This window comes from Vicugna pacos, chromosome 8 (assembly GCF_048564905.1).
Source record: "Vicugna pacos chromosome 8, VicPac4, whole genome shotgun sequence".
Classification (NCBI taxonomy): Eukaryota; Metazoa; Chordata; class Mammalia; order Artiodactyla; family Camelidae; genus Vicugna; species Vicugna pacos.
In genome coordinates this window covers 66170435-66187604 of record NC_132994.1, presented here as the reverse complement: position 1 = coordinate 66187604, position 17170 = coordinate 66170435, and the positions used below count along the sequence as shown (strand labels likewise).

General features: G+C 41.9%; 1 protein-coding gene across 6 annotated transcripts in view; it reads left to right on the top strand.

Moving 5' to 3' along the window:
• SYNE1 (spectrin repeat containing nuclear envelope protein 1) overlaps positions 1-17170 on the top strand; it is a 427466-nt gene that overhangs the window by 395144 nt on the left and 15152 nt on the right. For all 6 annotated transcript variants that reach the window (XM_072966061.1, XM_072966058.1, XM_072966057.1 and 3 more), the window contains 10 exons: positions 224-411; positions 1323-1473; positions 4866-5048; positions 5314-5451; positions 7154-7345; positions 8249-8582; positions 10788-10856; positions 12579-12721; positions 14523-14649; positions 15229-15440. In XM_072966061.1, coding sequence (XP_072822162.1) covers positions 224-411; positions 1323-1473; positions 4866-5048; positions 5314-5451; positions 7154-7345; positions 8249-8582; positions 10788-10856; positions 12579-12721; positions 14523-14649; positions 15229-15440 — 1737 coding nt within the window. The remainder of the gene's footprint in view (positions 1-223; positions 412-1322; positions 1474-4865; positions 5049-5313; positions 5452-7153; positions 7346-8248; positions 8583-10787; positions 10857-12578; positions 12722-14522; positions 14650-15228; positions 15441-17170) is intronic.

Here is a 17170-nt window from a genome sequence, read left to right as displayed (position 1 = left end):
TTATATTTTGGGACTGCTCACATAATCAAAATATTTGTAGATTCACTTTCTCCTACTTTTGAGCTTGTGGTATTTCATAAATGGAGTTGAAGAAACTTCATGCATTCAAGGAAATGAACTATCTGTCATAGTCTTGCCTAACAATTTCTGAGTCAGTGAATACGGCTGCCGTTTCTCCCGGCTGTACAGAAGGGTTTAAATAAACAAGTCTAATTCTCTGCAGGAGCTTCAGAGAGACATAGAAAAACACAGCACGGGCGTGGCCTCTGTCCTCAACCTGTGTGAGGTTCTGCTGCATGACTGTGATGCCTGTGCCACGGACGCCGAGTGTGATTCCATCCAGCAGGCTACCCGGAACCTGGACCGGCGATGGAGGAACATCTGCGCTATGTCCATGGAAAGAAGGCTCAAGTAAGCTGGGACGTTCCAAAAACTGGGACAGCGGGAGGATAAATGAAAACAAAACACCAAATTACCCAGAGTACCCACTGTTCACTATTTCCTTTTGGTTGCAATGTCCTGAGATAACCTTGGTTTTCCAAACCTGCCATCATCTACATTTAGTTGGGAAAATAAGTAGGTATAAAAGTAATATATAAATATAACAAACCAAGGTGCACCTGACCTAACAGTTTAAATATAATACAGAAAAATTAAAATATGCCCTTACTGAGCATGCATAATGTTATAGCATTGATGGTGTGAAAAAGTAACATTCTTTTATTAAAAATGAAATAATAAAACAAAGCACTTATCTTGAAGCTCTTTGAAATTCAAGGTGGTACAAAATAGTGCTGTATTAGATAATTATCACATGATCTGACACATAATCTTTGTGCTCTCTGATAAACTCCTGAGAGATTCTTATTTGTCTTGCTATCACAGGTTGATTTTGATGAGGGTGAGTTTGACGTTGGACTTAAATGGACTTTCAAACCTTAGTTTTAGTTCAGTGGAACCTTGGCATCAGTGTGTGCTGTGAGCATGGTGTTGCCTTTTTAAACTTCCTTGCACATACCCAGAACAGTTCACACTATGTGCTCGTAACACTCAGTGTGACTGACTCCAAATCCCAGAGGTGCAGGATGTGTGTTTAAACACAGATGCACAGACACAGACACACACACACACAGCTGTTTGATTTTCATTCAGGCGGTTGTTTTCTTTTCCAGTCTGGGCAAATTTGGCTCAAGGCACAGTTATTGTTTGGCACAACAGTTGCTTGTTTGGGCACTGTTAATCCTGTTGCAGGCATCAGACAGGATTCTGGGGCATAAACAGTCTCAGACAGTCAGATTCTGTTCTTTCATTTTCTGTCTCAGAATTGAAGAGACGTGGCGATTGTGGCAGAAGTTTCTGGATGACTATTCTCGTTTTGAAGAGTGGCTGAAGATTTCAGAAAGGACTGCTGCCTTCCCCAGCTCTTCTGGGGTGCTCTATACAGTTGCCAAGGAAGAACTAAAGAAATTTGAGGTGATTTATAATTCCAAATATTTAATCTTTATTTTGCTATAAGAGTGGCTAGCTGGTAGTCCCAAGACATAAACTAACTGTTCACCTACGTATTATTTGTTCAAACAGCTGGGTGACAACTTTCTGGTCATCTTATTCTTGCCTCATAAGTAGGCAAAGAAGAAGAGAAAGGAGGTTTTTACTTTAAGATTATCAAGAATTACAAATAAAATAGTAATGAAGAGAAATTCTATTGGAAAACAGGATCATGACTCCCCAGAAAAGAGCTTGGGATTCTTCTGATTTTATAATTGTTTACAATCAACTTTCTAAGATTCAAATATGATGGCTTTCTATATTATAACATCTATTTTCCAATATATTTTCTTGATTTTTTTAACCTAACTGGAGCATATATACATATATATATGCACACACACACGCACACATATATACTTTTTAATCATTGGTAGGATAGAATTGGCTCCAGAAATGGTCAAATATTTGAAATCATAAAGCGTCTCTAATTACAAACGAAGAGCAGTGCCATTCTTGAGTCACCAAGACTTTTCAAATTTATAGAGACAAAAATAGCAGCAGTGTCGTTGTATTCGTAAAGAAAGGAGTCGCTCGATAACTGATTCCAGTTCCTTGACTGCGTGATCCTGAGTCAGCTCTGTGTCACTGTGATGCAGAGGAACCCCGACTTCTCAGCTGCTGTTCATCTTCACCAAGGACCTGACATAGCCTAAAGCTGACCATTTTTTTAAATTTGAGGTTTCTTTTCCCATCAATTCCCACTGATAGGCAGTTGTGTTTTCATGTATATTGACAGCAAACAGTTCGGATGCTTGCATCTTATGAAAAGCATCTTTGGTTGGTAAGTCTGCCGCAAGCTTCCTGAGAGATTTTAAAATAAGACTAAAACATCCAGCCAAATTCAGCTGGACTCACTTGTACCTTGCAACATTAATTAACCAAGCATTTATTGAGGCCTGTTGTAAATAGGACGTTTGGGTTTTGTTCTTGTGGGTTCAAAATCTAAGAGTCCTAGATGTGCCGCTATATGAATCTGTAGAAGTGTCCAAATATATGAAATAAATGAGAGTTTTTCCAATGTCTGAATGTGGATTTATATGTAACTAAATTCCAAGAAAACAATTTTCCTATCTAAAAAGTTTTCCTTTAGAAAACTTCTAGTAAAAAGCCACAATAAACTCTGCAGTAGATTTCATATCATCCTGGTGTGACCCAGTGCTACAGGAAATATTCTCACACTGCATCTTGTTACACTCAGCTTCATGAAGGTTAAAGCCCTCTGTAATTGGCTTACACCACAAACTAGATTACATAAGATCCTTTCTGATGCTATTTTAGACTCTCAGATTTTATGGCAAAAGTTAGCCACATAGTTAAGCTTATAATGCTGTACAGTTATATAGCTGGTTATAATGAAAGATTTTATTTATATTTTTAGGTAATTTGCTTAAGAGACAGAAATAAATCACACAAGCAAAATTTTGTTTGAGAACAGTCTTTGCCTGTTCAATTGCACGAATACTGGAGATAGATCTGGGTGTACCGAGGGACTCACTTGTGGTGCCAGCCATCATTCCAGTGAGAAGACATATTCTTTTTTTAAAATATATATTTTTATTAAAGTATAGTCAGTTTACAATGCTGTGTCAATTTCTGGTGTACAGCATAATGCTTTAGTCATACATGAACATTCATATATTCATTTTCATATTCTTTCTCACCATAGGTTACTACAGGATATTGAATATAGTTCCCTGTGCTATAAAGTATAAATTTGTTGTTTATCTATTTATATATATTAGTTAATATCTGCAAATCTCAAACTCCCAATTTATCGCTTCCCACCCCCATCCACCCGGTAACCATAGGTTTGTTTTCTATGTCTGTGAGTCTGTTTCTGTTTTGTAAATAAGTTTGTTTGTCTTTTTTCTATATTCCACATATAAGTGATATCATATGGTATTTTTGTGGTTTGATAATTTTCTTGTGTATTAGCTTGGTTTCTTTTTGGCTTTTGTGACTCTATTATCTGCTTTTGGTTTATGGTTACCTTATTTTTCAAGTACATTAATTCCTTACTATGTCTGTTTGCTTTAGACTGGTAGTCATGTAGGCTCAAATACATCCTAAAAAGAATGAAGGGGGAGAAAAAGAAAGAAAAAAAAAAGAGAGAGAGAAAAAAATCTATATTGTGATTGCCAATAATGGCAAACCTGAACTTTGCTTACCACTTCCTTTTCTGGGGAAATAATTTAAAGTTTCATAGAACAGAAGGTCGGCTTTACTAGAGTGAAGGCTCTTAAAGCAACTCTCAGGAGGAAAACCATCTCGGAGGCAGAAGTGTGGTAGCGCGTAAACAGTGTGACAAGCCAAATGAAGCAAAACTTTGGGATTCAGATGAGTGCAGTCCAATGACACAATTTTCTGTCGAATGCCAGGATAAGAGTCAATCATAAATCGTACTCATGAGTTGGAAATAAAAAAGCTTCGTTTTATTTTGGCCAGATGAGTCTTACTCTAGGGCTCTGCTATGTTGCAGAAAGGAGAGTCTTTTACCTGCAGAAACGCTAAACTGTGCACAGGATAACCTGAAGTAAATAGACATGACTATGCGAGCTGTTGCATCAGCTCTAAAACATCTTATAAAAACGAAGTAAGTCATGGGAGTGGCAGAAAAAGAAACGGAGAATGTTCCAGACTTTTTCTATGGAAGATGACTTCTATTTTCCTGAGCCACTTTTCTGAAAAGTCAGTATAATAGCTTGCATTTAGAGGACCTTCTGCAAAAGGTAGCTTTCATTTTTTTAATGGACAGTGGAATTGAGCAACTTCTGGATTTTTTTAAAAGAAAATACACATTTTACAAATTAAAGAGACAGTTCTGTGGTAGATATCTTTTCTCAGTATTGACGCTGGAAATTTTGAACATTTTATAACTCACATTTCAGCACATACATATTTTTGTAATCAGTCTGTTTTATGGGAGAATATTTTTCAGGCCATTAATTATTTGAAAAGCTGTATTACATATGTATATGTGTCTATTCTATACGTATGTGTATGTTCTGTGTGTATGTATCATATATGTGTATGTTGTGTGTGTATATATTATATACATATATTGTATGTTTCTGTATATATACATAGAGTCACTATTATTTTTTATTTTCTTTCATGGTTTGATCAACTCCCTTTCCTTGAGCTACACCAATTACATTACTTTGCTTACCAAGGGAAGTATACGCTGGTTAGAAACAGCCCCTATTTGGGAAAGCTGCCTTCTGTTCGGCCCGACATCACAATGTGAAGCCTGGACACCCTTGCTGAGAGCCCTTCTCTGATCCCCCTCCTGGTGCGCTTCCCTGTCGTCTTAGGCTTTCCAGCGACAGGTCCACGAGTGCCTGACCCAGCTGGAGCTGATCAACAAGCAGTACCGCCGGCTGGCCAGGGAGAACCGCACCGACTCCGCCTGCAGCCTAAAGCAGATGGTTCACGAGGGCAACCAGAGATGGGACAACCTGCAAAAGCGTGTCACCTCCATCTTGCGCCGACTCAAGGTCTGTATTATGCCTCCTCTGTAGCTTAGCGGCCCAGGGGAGAGGATTAGGCCATTGGAACACAGTGTTAGGACACAATCTCAGTGACTTTGTAAGATTGGGATGGCAAGGGGGGTATCCAGGGTTAACTTACATGGCTAGAAACTGGGGGGTTCTTGTTGGGCGTTGAGAAAATGACTTTCTGGGAGAACCTTGGACCTGGTGGGGCCGTCTCAGGATGTGTATGAGGACTTTTTTACTTCCATTATTTTATTTTCATATTCAGCATTTCATTGGCCAGCGTGAGGAGTTTGAGACTGCACGGGACAGCATTCTGGTGTGGCTGACAGAGATGGATTTGCAGCTCACTAACATTGAACATTTTTCTGAGTGTGATGTTCAAGCTAAAATAAAGCAGCTCAAGGTAAGAGATTAGTGCATTTCTCCAGTCAGTGCGAAGGAAGTCTGAAGTGGAAAGGATTTATAGAGATTTTTGTGAAACACAAAATAGAGAACTGTTATTTTTTAAAAATTAGTTCTTCTTGATTGAAAACAAATTCAGAAAATGAGAAAGATATTACAAATGAAGTAAGGAGTATCTCCAAGAGATACAGCTCCCATGAACATATATGCTTTTAATTATTCACTTGATTGCCAGAGTTGTCACTTTTGTTTCGGCAGCTGTTGATTTTGCTTTTTCTGAATTCTTTCTAGCACCTTCAAATACTTTATTTGATTCCCAGGGTCCTGAGCAGAACAACTTTCTTTCTTTTTTTTTTAATATTTTTTTCTTTACATTTTCTAGGTGAATTTATTAAGTTTTTGGGAGGAGGTTAATTAGGTTTATTTTTGGAGAAGGCACTGGGGATTGAACCCAGGACGCTGTGCATGCTAAGCATGTGCTCTACCACTTGAGCTACACCCTCCCCCAGGACAACTTTTCTTACGTTGGGATTTCATGCCACACACTCTACATTCTCAGATGCAAAGTGAACTGTTAAGCATATTTGATACGTTTCACTACGTAGTTCAAACACGGTGGGTAGTTCAAATTTTTAAATAGGAGGGACATACATTAGATATAAGGATTCCCTAAAAGGAAGAGTGTTTTTAACAATTTGAATAATACGCAAGGCAGCTTGTGAAATTTTTCTCCCAAGATAGATTTTTTTTTAAAAGAGTGGTGGAGCTGCCCATAAGCTTAGGTTTAGTAAAACAAGGAGGTTACCTTTCATCATAGGTTCTCAGGATAAAAAAATCACAGATAGTTAAGCCCTGATGTCCTGCCCAGCTTCTCTTTCCAACCTCCCTTCACCCCAACTCTCCCAGGTCGTTTCACAGGCAGATCGATGTTGAAAACCTTCAGCAGGAAATCTCTACCAAGTGGTAGTTGAAGCTTTTCTTTTTGGACTCCAGCAGGGTCAGAGAATTTATTACCTCTCCCTCTCCCTGGGCAGTCTTTTTATTATTGGGCAGTTTCAATTATGCCAGAGTTTATTCTTGTATTGAAGTAAAATTTATCCCCTGAAACTTGTCCCCAGTAGCTTAACTGTTTTGAATCATACAGAATGAGTCTAAATAATTCTCCAGAATTACTTGTTGTCCAAACCATTTTATACTCTTTTGTGCTTAGGTCCTGAAACAATAAAAGAATCATCTGAGAAGAATGTGTGACATTATCATCGGGATGGTTTTTCTTAGTCATGTTTGACATACCAGGAAATCTAAAATCAAAATAGTCAATATAATTCTTCAAAACACTAAACTATTTCAGTGACACCATCTTGCTTCTTATTGCTTTTCACTGGGGATAACCAGTGCTATCTCCTTTACACTGGGTTTGAAAGTTTTTTTCCCGGATTCTCTTACCCACACTGTCCGTGGTGGTCAGTTTTATTAGCCAAAGGCGCCTTTCTGGTCGTGGAATTCTAACAATTCCATTCCTGACTCCTGTTCTGATTTAAAAATTTTTGTTTTACTTTTTAAAGGACTAACCTCTTGGCTTGTCATGGTATATGGTAAATTTAATATCTCCTGCATGTTTTTTTCCCTAAATATGTATCTTAGAATTACTTCATGTCCTTGTGAGCAATAAAAATAAATTACATGAGATTTGTGCCCCCTAGGCCTTCCAGCAGGAAATTTCACTGAACCACAGTAAGATTGAGCAGATCATCGCCCAAGGAGAACAGCTGATAGAGAAGAGCGAGCCGCTGGACGCCGCGGTCATCGAGGACGAGCTGGATGAGCTCCGGCGGTACTGTCAGGAGGTCTTCGGGCGCGTGGAAAGATACCATAAGAAGCTGATTCGCCTGCCTGTATGTGACATTGTCTTTTCATCGTCATTTCTTCTAAAGAGAATGAAGCATGTGGGCTTAGGGAGCAGCATTGCTTGGTGGGTAAGAGCCCAGACTCTGGAGCCAGAACGCCTGGGTTCCCCGCCCCAGCTCAGACACACACGTTGGCTACGTAACCTTGGGCAAGTTACTTCATGTCTCTTGCCTCGATCTCCTCAATTGTAAAAACTGGTTCAATAGCAGGACCTTCCTTATAGAAAGGATTGCTTTGAGCATGAAATGAGTTAATATATATACATATAAAGAGCTTAGAAGAGTACTTGGTTCATATCTGCTATGAAGATAAAGAAGCTTCTAGAAGAAACCAGGGCATGAAGGTGGGCAGTGTAAACAGCGGCTCAATTGATGAGGTTGTTTAGTTGAACTTTTTCCTCCTCCGTTTCCCTAATTGCTACCATGATCACAGCTCATTGTCAAGTTGTTATTAGGATATTTGGGATCTTGTGTGATAAAATATATTTTGTATCTGGGGTAGAAGGTAAAAAAAGGACCAGCTAAGGTTTTATTAGTAATTCCCTTTTGCTCCTGATATGTGCCATTCTGGACTTACTGTGTTGCAGGCTAGGTACCAGGTTGGCTTTCTTTATATTATCTTATTTAATCTTATATCAATTCTTTGAAGTAGGTCTTAATACTATGTCCATTTTACCAGTGATAAAACTGAGCATTTACTAGATTAATGTATAAGACATTTTAAAAAGTGATCAGAAGATATTTATTTGCTGATAGGGTGTGACCCCCACTGCAGTAGGAATGTGGTCCAGATCAGCTTGAGCGCTGAGATTCGGTGAGAGGCAGGATGGAAAGTGGGAAGGGGGTCAGCTGATCGCTGCCATAACACGGCTGGCTTGACTGCATTTCTAGCTCCCAGATGATGAGCAGGACCTCTCTGACCGGGAGCTGGAGCTGGATGAGTCTGCTGCTCTCTCAGACCTCCACTGGCGAGACACCTCGGCAGACAGTGTGCTCTCCCCCCAGCCTTCCTCCAACCCCTCCCTCTCACTGGCCCAGCCCCTCCGGAGCGAGCGGTCGGGACGAGACACCCCTGCCAGTGTGGACTCCATCCCCCTGGAGTGGGACCATGACTATGACCTCAGTCGTGACCTCGAGTCTGCCGTGTCCAGAACTTTGCCCTCCGAGGACGAAGAGGGTCAGGAGGAAAAAGATTTCTACCTCAGGGGAGCTGTTGGCCTATCAGGTAGGAAAGAGCGGCCCCCCACATGCCAGCTTGAAAGAAAAGAAGGGATGAATGCTGTACTGGAAGTCCACATGCTAAGCCAAATCCTGTTCCTTCTCCCATTATGGGAAGTTCTACTAAATGGAATAATTGGATATTAACCTCATTAGCAAATACAAAATTGGCATGGCTATTGATTTATCCCAATATACTTACCTTCTTCCTATGAGATAAGCATTTTGTACGTACTGGAATACACAATTCCTTTTCTTCTCAGAGAGCGTACACTCCAGTGTAGAATACAGACAAACTGGAAACAGCCATGTGAGATGTTTGGTACAAGGATACCGTGTACACATGGTGGTGTAGAAGCACAGCCAAGGGTGACTAACCCGGAGCTTTGAGGAGAAGCTTTAGGGAAGAGACTTGAGCTGAGACCGGGAGGATGAATAGGAGCTGGTCATGTGGACACAGCCACGTCCAGAGGGAGGTCGGAGAGGGCGCCCATCTCAGCTGTATGATCAGCCTCAGCGCTTTTGGACCCGGAGTTTGTCTAGAATGACAAGGCTGTAGATTGGGAGGTATAAAGTGAACAAAGAGCAGGTGGAAAGGCAAACCAGGACCTGATCATAAAGCAGCCTGTTCATCATGGAAAGGAATTTGGCTTTTATCACGAAGGCAATAGAGAGCCCCGGCAGAGCTGTAAGGAGGGAGGCAATGTGATCAGATGCATATTTTCAAAGAACCTGTCTCAATACTCTATAGAGAAGGGCTCATTAATAGAGTCCAGATGGACTTGTTTTATAGTCCAGGACACAGATATGATGGTGGCCTGAATTAAGCAAGGAGCACTGGGAATAGAGAGAATGGAAGAGATGTGAGAAATCAGGAGACGTCTCCTCCATCACTGATGATTGATTGAACTGGGAATGAATGGTATCTTCTGGCTTGGGCATCCTGGTGAAAGATGCAGGTGGTGCTAGGCCCTGAGGACCGTGAGTGGGAGAGAATGCTCTGGGTGTCTGTGGACGCACAGAGCAGGGCAATGAGAAAGGCAGAGGTGATGAGTTCATCTGTAGAGATGCGATAAAATATCCACAGGGAAAAATCCAGCAGTAGAAGGATGCATGGATCTGAATTCCAGGAACTGGAAATGCAGATTAGGTGGCTACCCACATATAAATGGTAAGCAGTAATTGTCCCCAAAGGAAGGAAGGAGATCACAAGGAGAAGAAAGTATGAAGGGAAACAAGAAGTATGAAACCTCAAGAAACACGTAATAAGAAAAGAATGGATGAGAAAGAGGAGCATTGTAAGGAAGATGAGTAAAAATAGAAAATTTTTAATAATCAGAGGCCAGTTTGTAGCACTTGTAAATGCATCTCACAGATTCTCTTAAAGAGAATGTCTGCTTATCTCTGATGGTTCACTTTGGATTCACAAGGGTGTGACACTGTCTAAAAAGAAAATGATTTTGATCTTGTTTTTATAGTACAGCCTCATAGTTCAGCATTTTGCATCTAAAGAAGCACCATCCGATAAGTGGCCCACAGCCACACGCAGCAGCTGAACCCTGCAATGTGACGGTGCAAACTCTCACGGAGATTGTGTCAAATGCACTTACGTGAACACACAAAGTTCAATGGCTTAACGCAAAGCATGTAAAGTAGTCATGATGTTTATGTTGATTACATCTTACAATTTGGATATATCGGTTTAGAAAAATTAAGTATTCAAGTTATTTTCATCCATTTCTTGTTACTTTTTTACCGTGGCCCTCAGACTCTTTAAAATAACATACATGGCTCCCGGTATTTGTTGGACAGCGCTGCTGCGGAACCTGACCGTCTCGGTTGAAATCCCAGTGATGCCGCTTACTAGCTGTTGAAACATGGATGAGTAACTTAATTCCTCCAGACCTCAGTTTTCTCATCGCTAAAATGAGAATACCGCTTCCATGCGCCCAGCAGGGTTTCTGCGGGGACTGATGAATGCTTATTAGCACGATGCCTGGCTCATAAAAGACTGTCAATCAATGTGAGCTCTTATTATGATTTATTTCAGGAAACCTTTGGTGAGCATGCTCAGACTCCTCTGTACGTTCCAGACTCATCTTTCCAGAATGACTAACTTCCTTTTGTTCCCCCAGGACAGTAATTTTCCTGACAAAAGGGAATCGAGGTTTCTAGAACTTACAGTCAACTTAGGCTGTGCTTTTTTTTGCAGATGTAGTGATTCCCGAAAGTCCTGAGGCGTATGTAAAACTCACAGAAATTGCAATCAGAAATTCCTCTGGTAGGCACCAAAAGCCACAGCGGACCCCTCTCCCTCACCTGTAACAAGCCTCCTCCTCTCAGCCCGTTTACTGCACCTCTCACAGCTCTGCGCCACGGGCATGTTCAGGCAGAACCTTCTCTGACTGCTGTCCCAGAAACCAAAAAAAAAAAAAAAAATTTGGCTGATTAACACCAAGAAGATTTCAATAATCAAGTGCGAAAAATCAACTTCTCAGCTTGTTGAGTAGTAATAACTCTCAGTAAGCGTAGACCTGTGATACCCATTAGAACAGAAAATAGGAGATGGAGACACTTGCCTTAGCTTCTGTGCTCTGATGCCCTGCTTGACTGTAGCAGCTCTGACTTCATGCCTTCGAGGGCTTGCAGACCTACCTCTGGCTGGGGAATCAGGGCTCAGGGCTCCAGTCCTAAATCCACCTGCCGCTGTGTGTGACCTCAGGCCCTTTGCTTATTCTCCTGATCTCAGGGGTCACATATAAGACAAGGGGTGAAATCAGATATTCAGCTCTAAAAAATTGTAATTTTAGTTTAAGAAATCTCACCCCATAAAATAATTCGAAATGAAACATGTTCCACAGTTACCTTTAGACTTAGCTTTTCCTTTAAGGACAGAGCTATTCCTGAAACAAGAAGAATTAAAGGAAGGAAAATAGAACTAGTTTTGCTTAAAGTTGCGCTAGACAAACAGGGTCAGTGATTTGGAGGACGGTGGAGAGAACAGGGTTTGAACTTGGTGATACAGCCTAACAACCCAGCTAGTTTATACTGGGCGTTTTTGTAGAAAAGTGGACAGGAAGTAAAGTAGCGTTCCTGAAATGGTGACTGCCTGCATGATCCCCCGTGGGAAGCCTTTTCCAGGTGTCTTTAGAGGGTCTTTTTTCTTAAAAGAAAAAAAAAATGAAAAATTTTAATACAGCTTACTAATATTGATTCTGCTTTCACCCTGCTTTCACTCTGATAATCAACGTTCTTGTTGAGTTCAAAGGCTATAATACACACACACGCACACACACGCACACACACACGCATGCACGCACACACACAAAATAATTTTGCAAAAAGATGTCCCATCTCTCAAAGGAGATGAGCCAGGAGTCCTAGGCTGTGAGTAAGAGCATATCTGGATAGAAATGCTAAAATCTTAGCTTTCCCTGGTTCTGTTTCAGGTTTTAAACAGAAGTAAGTCATTGCTAGCTTGGTGCCCCAGCACATCCCTATTCAGAGCTAGTCTTCTCTTGGCTAACTTGAAGTCCTGGCTTCTGTGAGCAATGCAGCCACCTGGGACTTCAGTGGCACTAACTTCTGTTGAGTTGCAGGAAGGAAAATTACAAGGTGTGTCTTTTTCTGTTTGATAAGTGTATGCAGAGGGAGCGTGAGAAGTAACTACCTCCTGGTTATTAGGGAGCAGGAGGCACCAGCGGGAGTTTTTAGAAAGGCCTTCCGCAGCTTACAACAGGCAGATTTTCAGGGGAGGAGCTGGACAAAGGAGCAGACACGCAGGCTGTTAGAACCCACTGCAGGCCCCTTTTGCAGCACCCCATCTGCTTGGATTCTTGGTGGAGCACATTCACTGATCTGGTCACCTGAACATCTAACCCACCAGCACACCGGTACTAAATGTGCTTTATGATTACCCACACACACGCCGTCTCTGTGTAGAATTTCTTAACCCTCTCCTTGACTGTCAAGCTTGTAAAGATTCTTATGGTTGACAATGCAGGGGATCCCAGCGCCTTAGAGTCGCAGATCCGACAGCTGGGCAAAGCCCTGGATGACAGCCGCTTTCACATGCAGCCAACAGAGACTATCATCCGCAGCAAAACTCCCACAGGACCAGAGCTAGACTCCAGCTACAGAGGCTACGTGAGTATCCAGACCCTCGCGATCCTGACCAGTACCTGGTAATCACAGCTGTGTGACCAAGAACGCCCCGTCTGTAGCGGGAGGGCTGGATGGGCTTTCCACATACCATGCTACCCTTGAATTCACAGACGCTCACGTGCAAATCAAAGCCAGGTTGGCAGGTTACCTTTTGAGAAAAAATAGTCTGTGCTTAGACCCACTGATCTACCATAATGTAATGACCAGCCTGTTCCTTTACACGGAGAACTGAGTGAGATCCATTTAATTGAAAGCAACAAAATGCTTTGGGTCGGGAAAGCGATTAGGCATTTTTCTAAATTCAGCTAATGATTTTCTCCTGGGAGCAGCAGATCTTAGCTGGTAGATTACTAACGCAGAATTTTCCATTCTTTTCCTCAGTGTCTTGATTCACTTGATAATCTCAAGATTGTTTTTGTCCTCTGTTGTTCGTTCGCTCTTTCTGGAGAAAACAACTCTGACTAACGAGAGCGATCTGGGGAAAAGGTGGCAAGAGATATGTGCATTACCAGTTCCATTTTCAAAGCTTTTAGTGAAGTATGGACTAACACTGTTTGCTGTGCTCAAGTTATTGATCAAATCACTTTTCCCAGAGAATTGCCTGTTTTCCTACACATCCTTAAGCAAGAGGACTTGAAAGTAAATCTCTTCCATGCCTCCTGTCATTTCTTTGCACTCCTCAAAGACTGCCTAGGAAGAGGAAAGAAGAATTAATTTTCCTAAGCCCACTGACAACTTACGTGTACTGCTTTTTGAAACAAGGGGAGAGAACCATTCTAGTTACATATGCTGACATCAGTATCCTCGCAATCACAGAAGAATAACCAATCATAAGTTTTCTCTCTGTCCCGTTTGGCCCATTATACTGACTTCTTTTATAGTGAAACCTTTTTTAAAAAATATAATATGGTTTCACAATGACCTTGCTGACATCACTGAGATTATACTTAACACCAATCAAAAGCAATCAAGGTAACTTCATAGCAATGTGATTTGTTAAAGGTTTTGAAGGGAAATGTTTTGATCATTATAGCAAGAGTACTTTGAACTGATTTGTTCTTTTAATCTTTGCATACTGTGCAGGATAGTAAACATGTTAGAACTGATTCCTTTAATATCTCTTAAACATTGCTTAAATTTTCTCATGAAACAGCTGACTGTAATATTGTTTCATTCTTTTAAGTATTTTAATTATTTAACGCAAAGATATTCCTTTGAGATTTTTAAAAAATTTTTCTTTTTATTTTTTTCTTTGATTGCTAACTTTTTTTTGAGGGGGGGTGGTAATTAGGTTTATTTCTTTCTTTCTTAATGGAGGTCCTGGGGATTGAACCCAGGACTTCATGCATGCTAAGCACACACTCTACCACTGAGCTATACCCTCCCCTTGAGATTTGTGGTAATATTACTGTTCCCACACCAGTTTAAGAAAATGGGAGCAACTTGCCAAAAACTATATATCGTATTGCCAGCTGAGGGCTCTGAGTTCTAAATCCCACATTGGTTTAGTCTGTTTCAATACCTAAGTCTAAAAGAAATGTTGAGGACTTAAGCAAAACCACGTGTGCCACGTGTATCTTCAAGGCATTGCTTTATGGAAATATAAATGGGTCACTTGACTTTTTCTCTCAGCAGAGTGGCTCGCTCTTTCCAGAGAAGTAGCACACGGCCACTGTCCTTTTTCAAGGAGCTTCAAAGATATGTTCCCCAGAAGTCCTTGCACTCATGACACTTTGAGAACTTTGTGACGGGGGCGGGGGGCCTGTTTTCTGTGTCTGAACAGATGAAACTGCTCGGTGAATGCAGTGGCAGTATAGACTCAGTGAAGAGACTGGAGCACGAACTGAAGGAGGAGGAGGACCATTTCCCCGGCTTTGTTAACCTGAACAGCACAGAAACGCAAACAGCCGGTGAGTGTGCCGCGCCCAAGTCAAGACAGAGTGAAATCCAACAATTCTTTGTTGCTCCCACCTCCCCGCCGAGTTCCACTGTGCTGTCTACCTGATTCTACACTCTTCTATCCTGAGACCTTTCCCCCGTATTACGCTGATCTCCGGGAACTGAACAGGGAGGTGAAAAGCATCACAGTGGTTTTTAGGTTTTAACCAGGTCCCATTGATTTTAAGGCATCGTCTCTAATCGCTGGTTAGGCATCTCTGTCTGCTCTCAGGCTCTATTGCAGAATGAAGCCAAGAATTGAATGTTATCTTCATGCCCATGAATGCTAATTACTTCATAAAACTCTTTACAGTGTTAAATCTTGTGTAGCTGATTTTTTTTTTTTTGGCTCCAATCATTAAAAATGCAGATGGGAAAAACAGAGCCATTAGCCTGTTACATACAGCTGACAACCGCAGAAATGCCCAGTGGCCTTACTTACTTCCTGTTGCTGTTTTAAAGTTAGCCACCCACGTGCGTTTCCAGCATTCCCTAAACACCCGACGCGGAGGAAAACTCCCCACTACCCCGTGCGTGTCCTGTCTTGCCAGGTGTGATTGACCGCTGGGAGCTCATCCAGGCACAGGCCCTGAGCAAGGAGCTGAGGATGAAACAGAACCCCCAGAGGTGGCAGCAGTTCGACTCCGACCTGAGCAGCACGCTGGCCTGGCTTCGGGAGACCGAGGACGACCTGGAGCAGCTCCGGCGCCTGCAGCTCAGCACCGACATCCAGTCCATCGCGCTCCAGATCCAAAAGCTCAAGGTAGCTGCCCTTGGCCTTTCCCACCGCAAGCAGACAGAAAGGGGGACACCTGGTCAGGTGGAACCGCTAGCCCTAGCTGGTCTCCAGTTACACGACAGAAAGGGACACGAAAGCTTCCCCAGCCGTCCCAAATCGGAGCGTTCAGAGGCAGGTTTGGAAGGGCTGAGAGATGCGCTGTGTAAGCAGAAGTAGCCCCGTGAAAGTGATCACGATCTAACGAATTGCTATGTAAGAAATGACAGATTAAAATTTCATGAAACATCCAGCTACCTCTGGGACCCCCTTTAACCTCTCTTAAGGGTAATACAGTGACATGCAGGTTCCTGAAAGTTTATATCTAGAGCTGGAGAGGAGGCCTCTCCCAGATTGTACGTGGGGGAGTTTGTGGAGACCTAGCGAAGCCGCTTGACATTCTGGAACCAGGAGAACTAAGGGATAGATTATAAAAGTGGCAGAAACTATTTGCAGTGGAATGAATCCAACAAAACCAAACCCGTGGAGTAACTGTAAAACACCTGACGTGTACAACTGACTTTGACCTGGATGGGTGTAGCACCCGGGACGACCTCCTTTAACTCCCTCTCTAGATCTTAAAAACCCTCCTCAGCCCAGCTACTGGAAGGCATTGATACGCGGAGCCTTTTGTAAGCAGACTGTGAATGGAGAGCTCGGTTTCTCCTTAATAGCTGTCTCGGTCCTGTCTTTTTGTTTGGAGAACGTCAAGCTGTGCTCTTTCTCAGAGCGGAGCTACCGGGCCCTTCAGGCTCGAGAATTAAGTGCGCTGCCTTTATGTCTCCCTGTTTCCAGTGGGTGTTATGTCCTTTAGGGTGATGTTTTTGTGATTTGTTTTGGTTGTTTTGTCTTAAATTTTCAACCAGTGAAGTAAACCTTCCCCACAGATGCTCCAACTTCTTTCAGAGTAGCCTCCGCACCAGCCCCATCGATTTCAGGATGAAGCGTGGGATGGGCAATGCAGGTTACATTATCTGGGTTACAAAATGCATTTTTCTCTGGGGTACTTCAGTTACTTTAGTGTCTCCCCAGGAAAGCGTAAGGCAGCGTTGCATGTAACCAAATTCCTTAAAAAGTTGGTGAAGCAAATGCTGGCTGGTCTGAGACCTAAGCGAGATTAGAGTGGAAAAATGAGACCATGAAAATCAACCTGGAAGGAATACAATGGAAGTTTGAGATTTGCAGATACTAACCACTATGTATAAAATAGATAAGCAAGGACCTATCACATAGCACAGGGAACTGTATTCAATATCTTGTGGTAACCTATAATGAAAAAGAATATGAAAAGGAATATATGTGTGTCTGTGTATGACTGAAACATTATGCTATGCACCAGAAATTGACACAACATGGTAAACTGACTATACTTCAATTAAAAAAAAAAAGGAAAAAAAATCAGCCTGTACAATAACAAAAAGCCACCCCCCTCTGCACCCCTTCCTGATCCTTCGTGTTTTCTGAGGATGAACCTGTGGGATAACCAGGTACCTTTCCACGATATCTCTTGATCATATGTGGTCTCTGTGGTTGACTCTATATTATGACATGTTAAGAATCCATTGAAAAGTGAACATTTTAGGACAAGTTGAAAACATAACAGAAAAGGTGAGAAATTATAAGAAAACATAGCCCGGGTAGATGTGATTTGTAAAATCACTCACCCGACGTTGTTCTGGGAATATTTGAACAGTCCCCAGGTATTGGATTCTTAACAC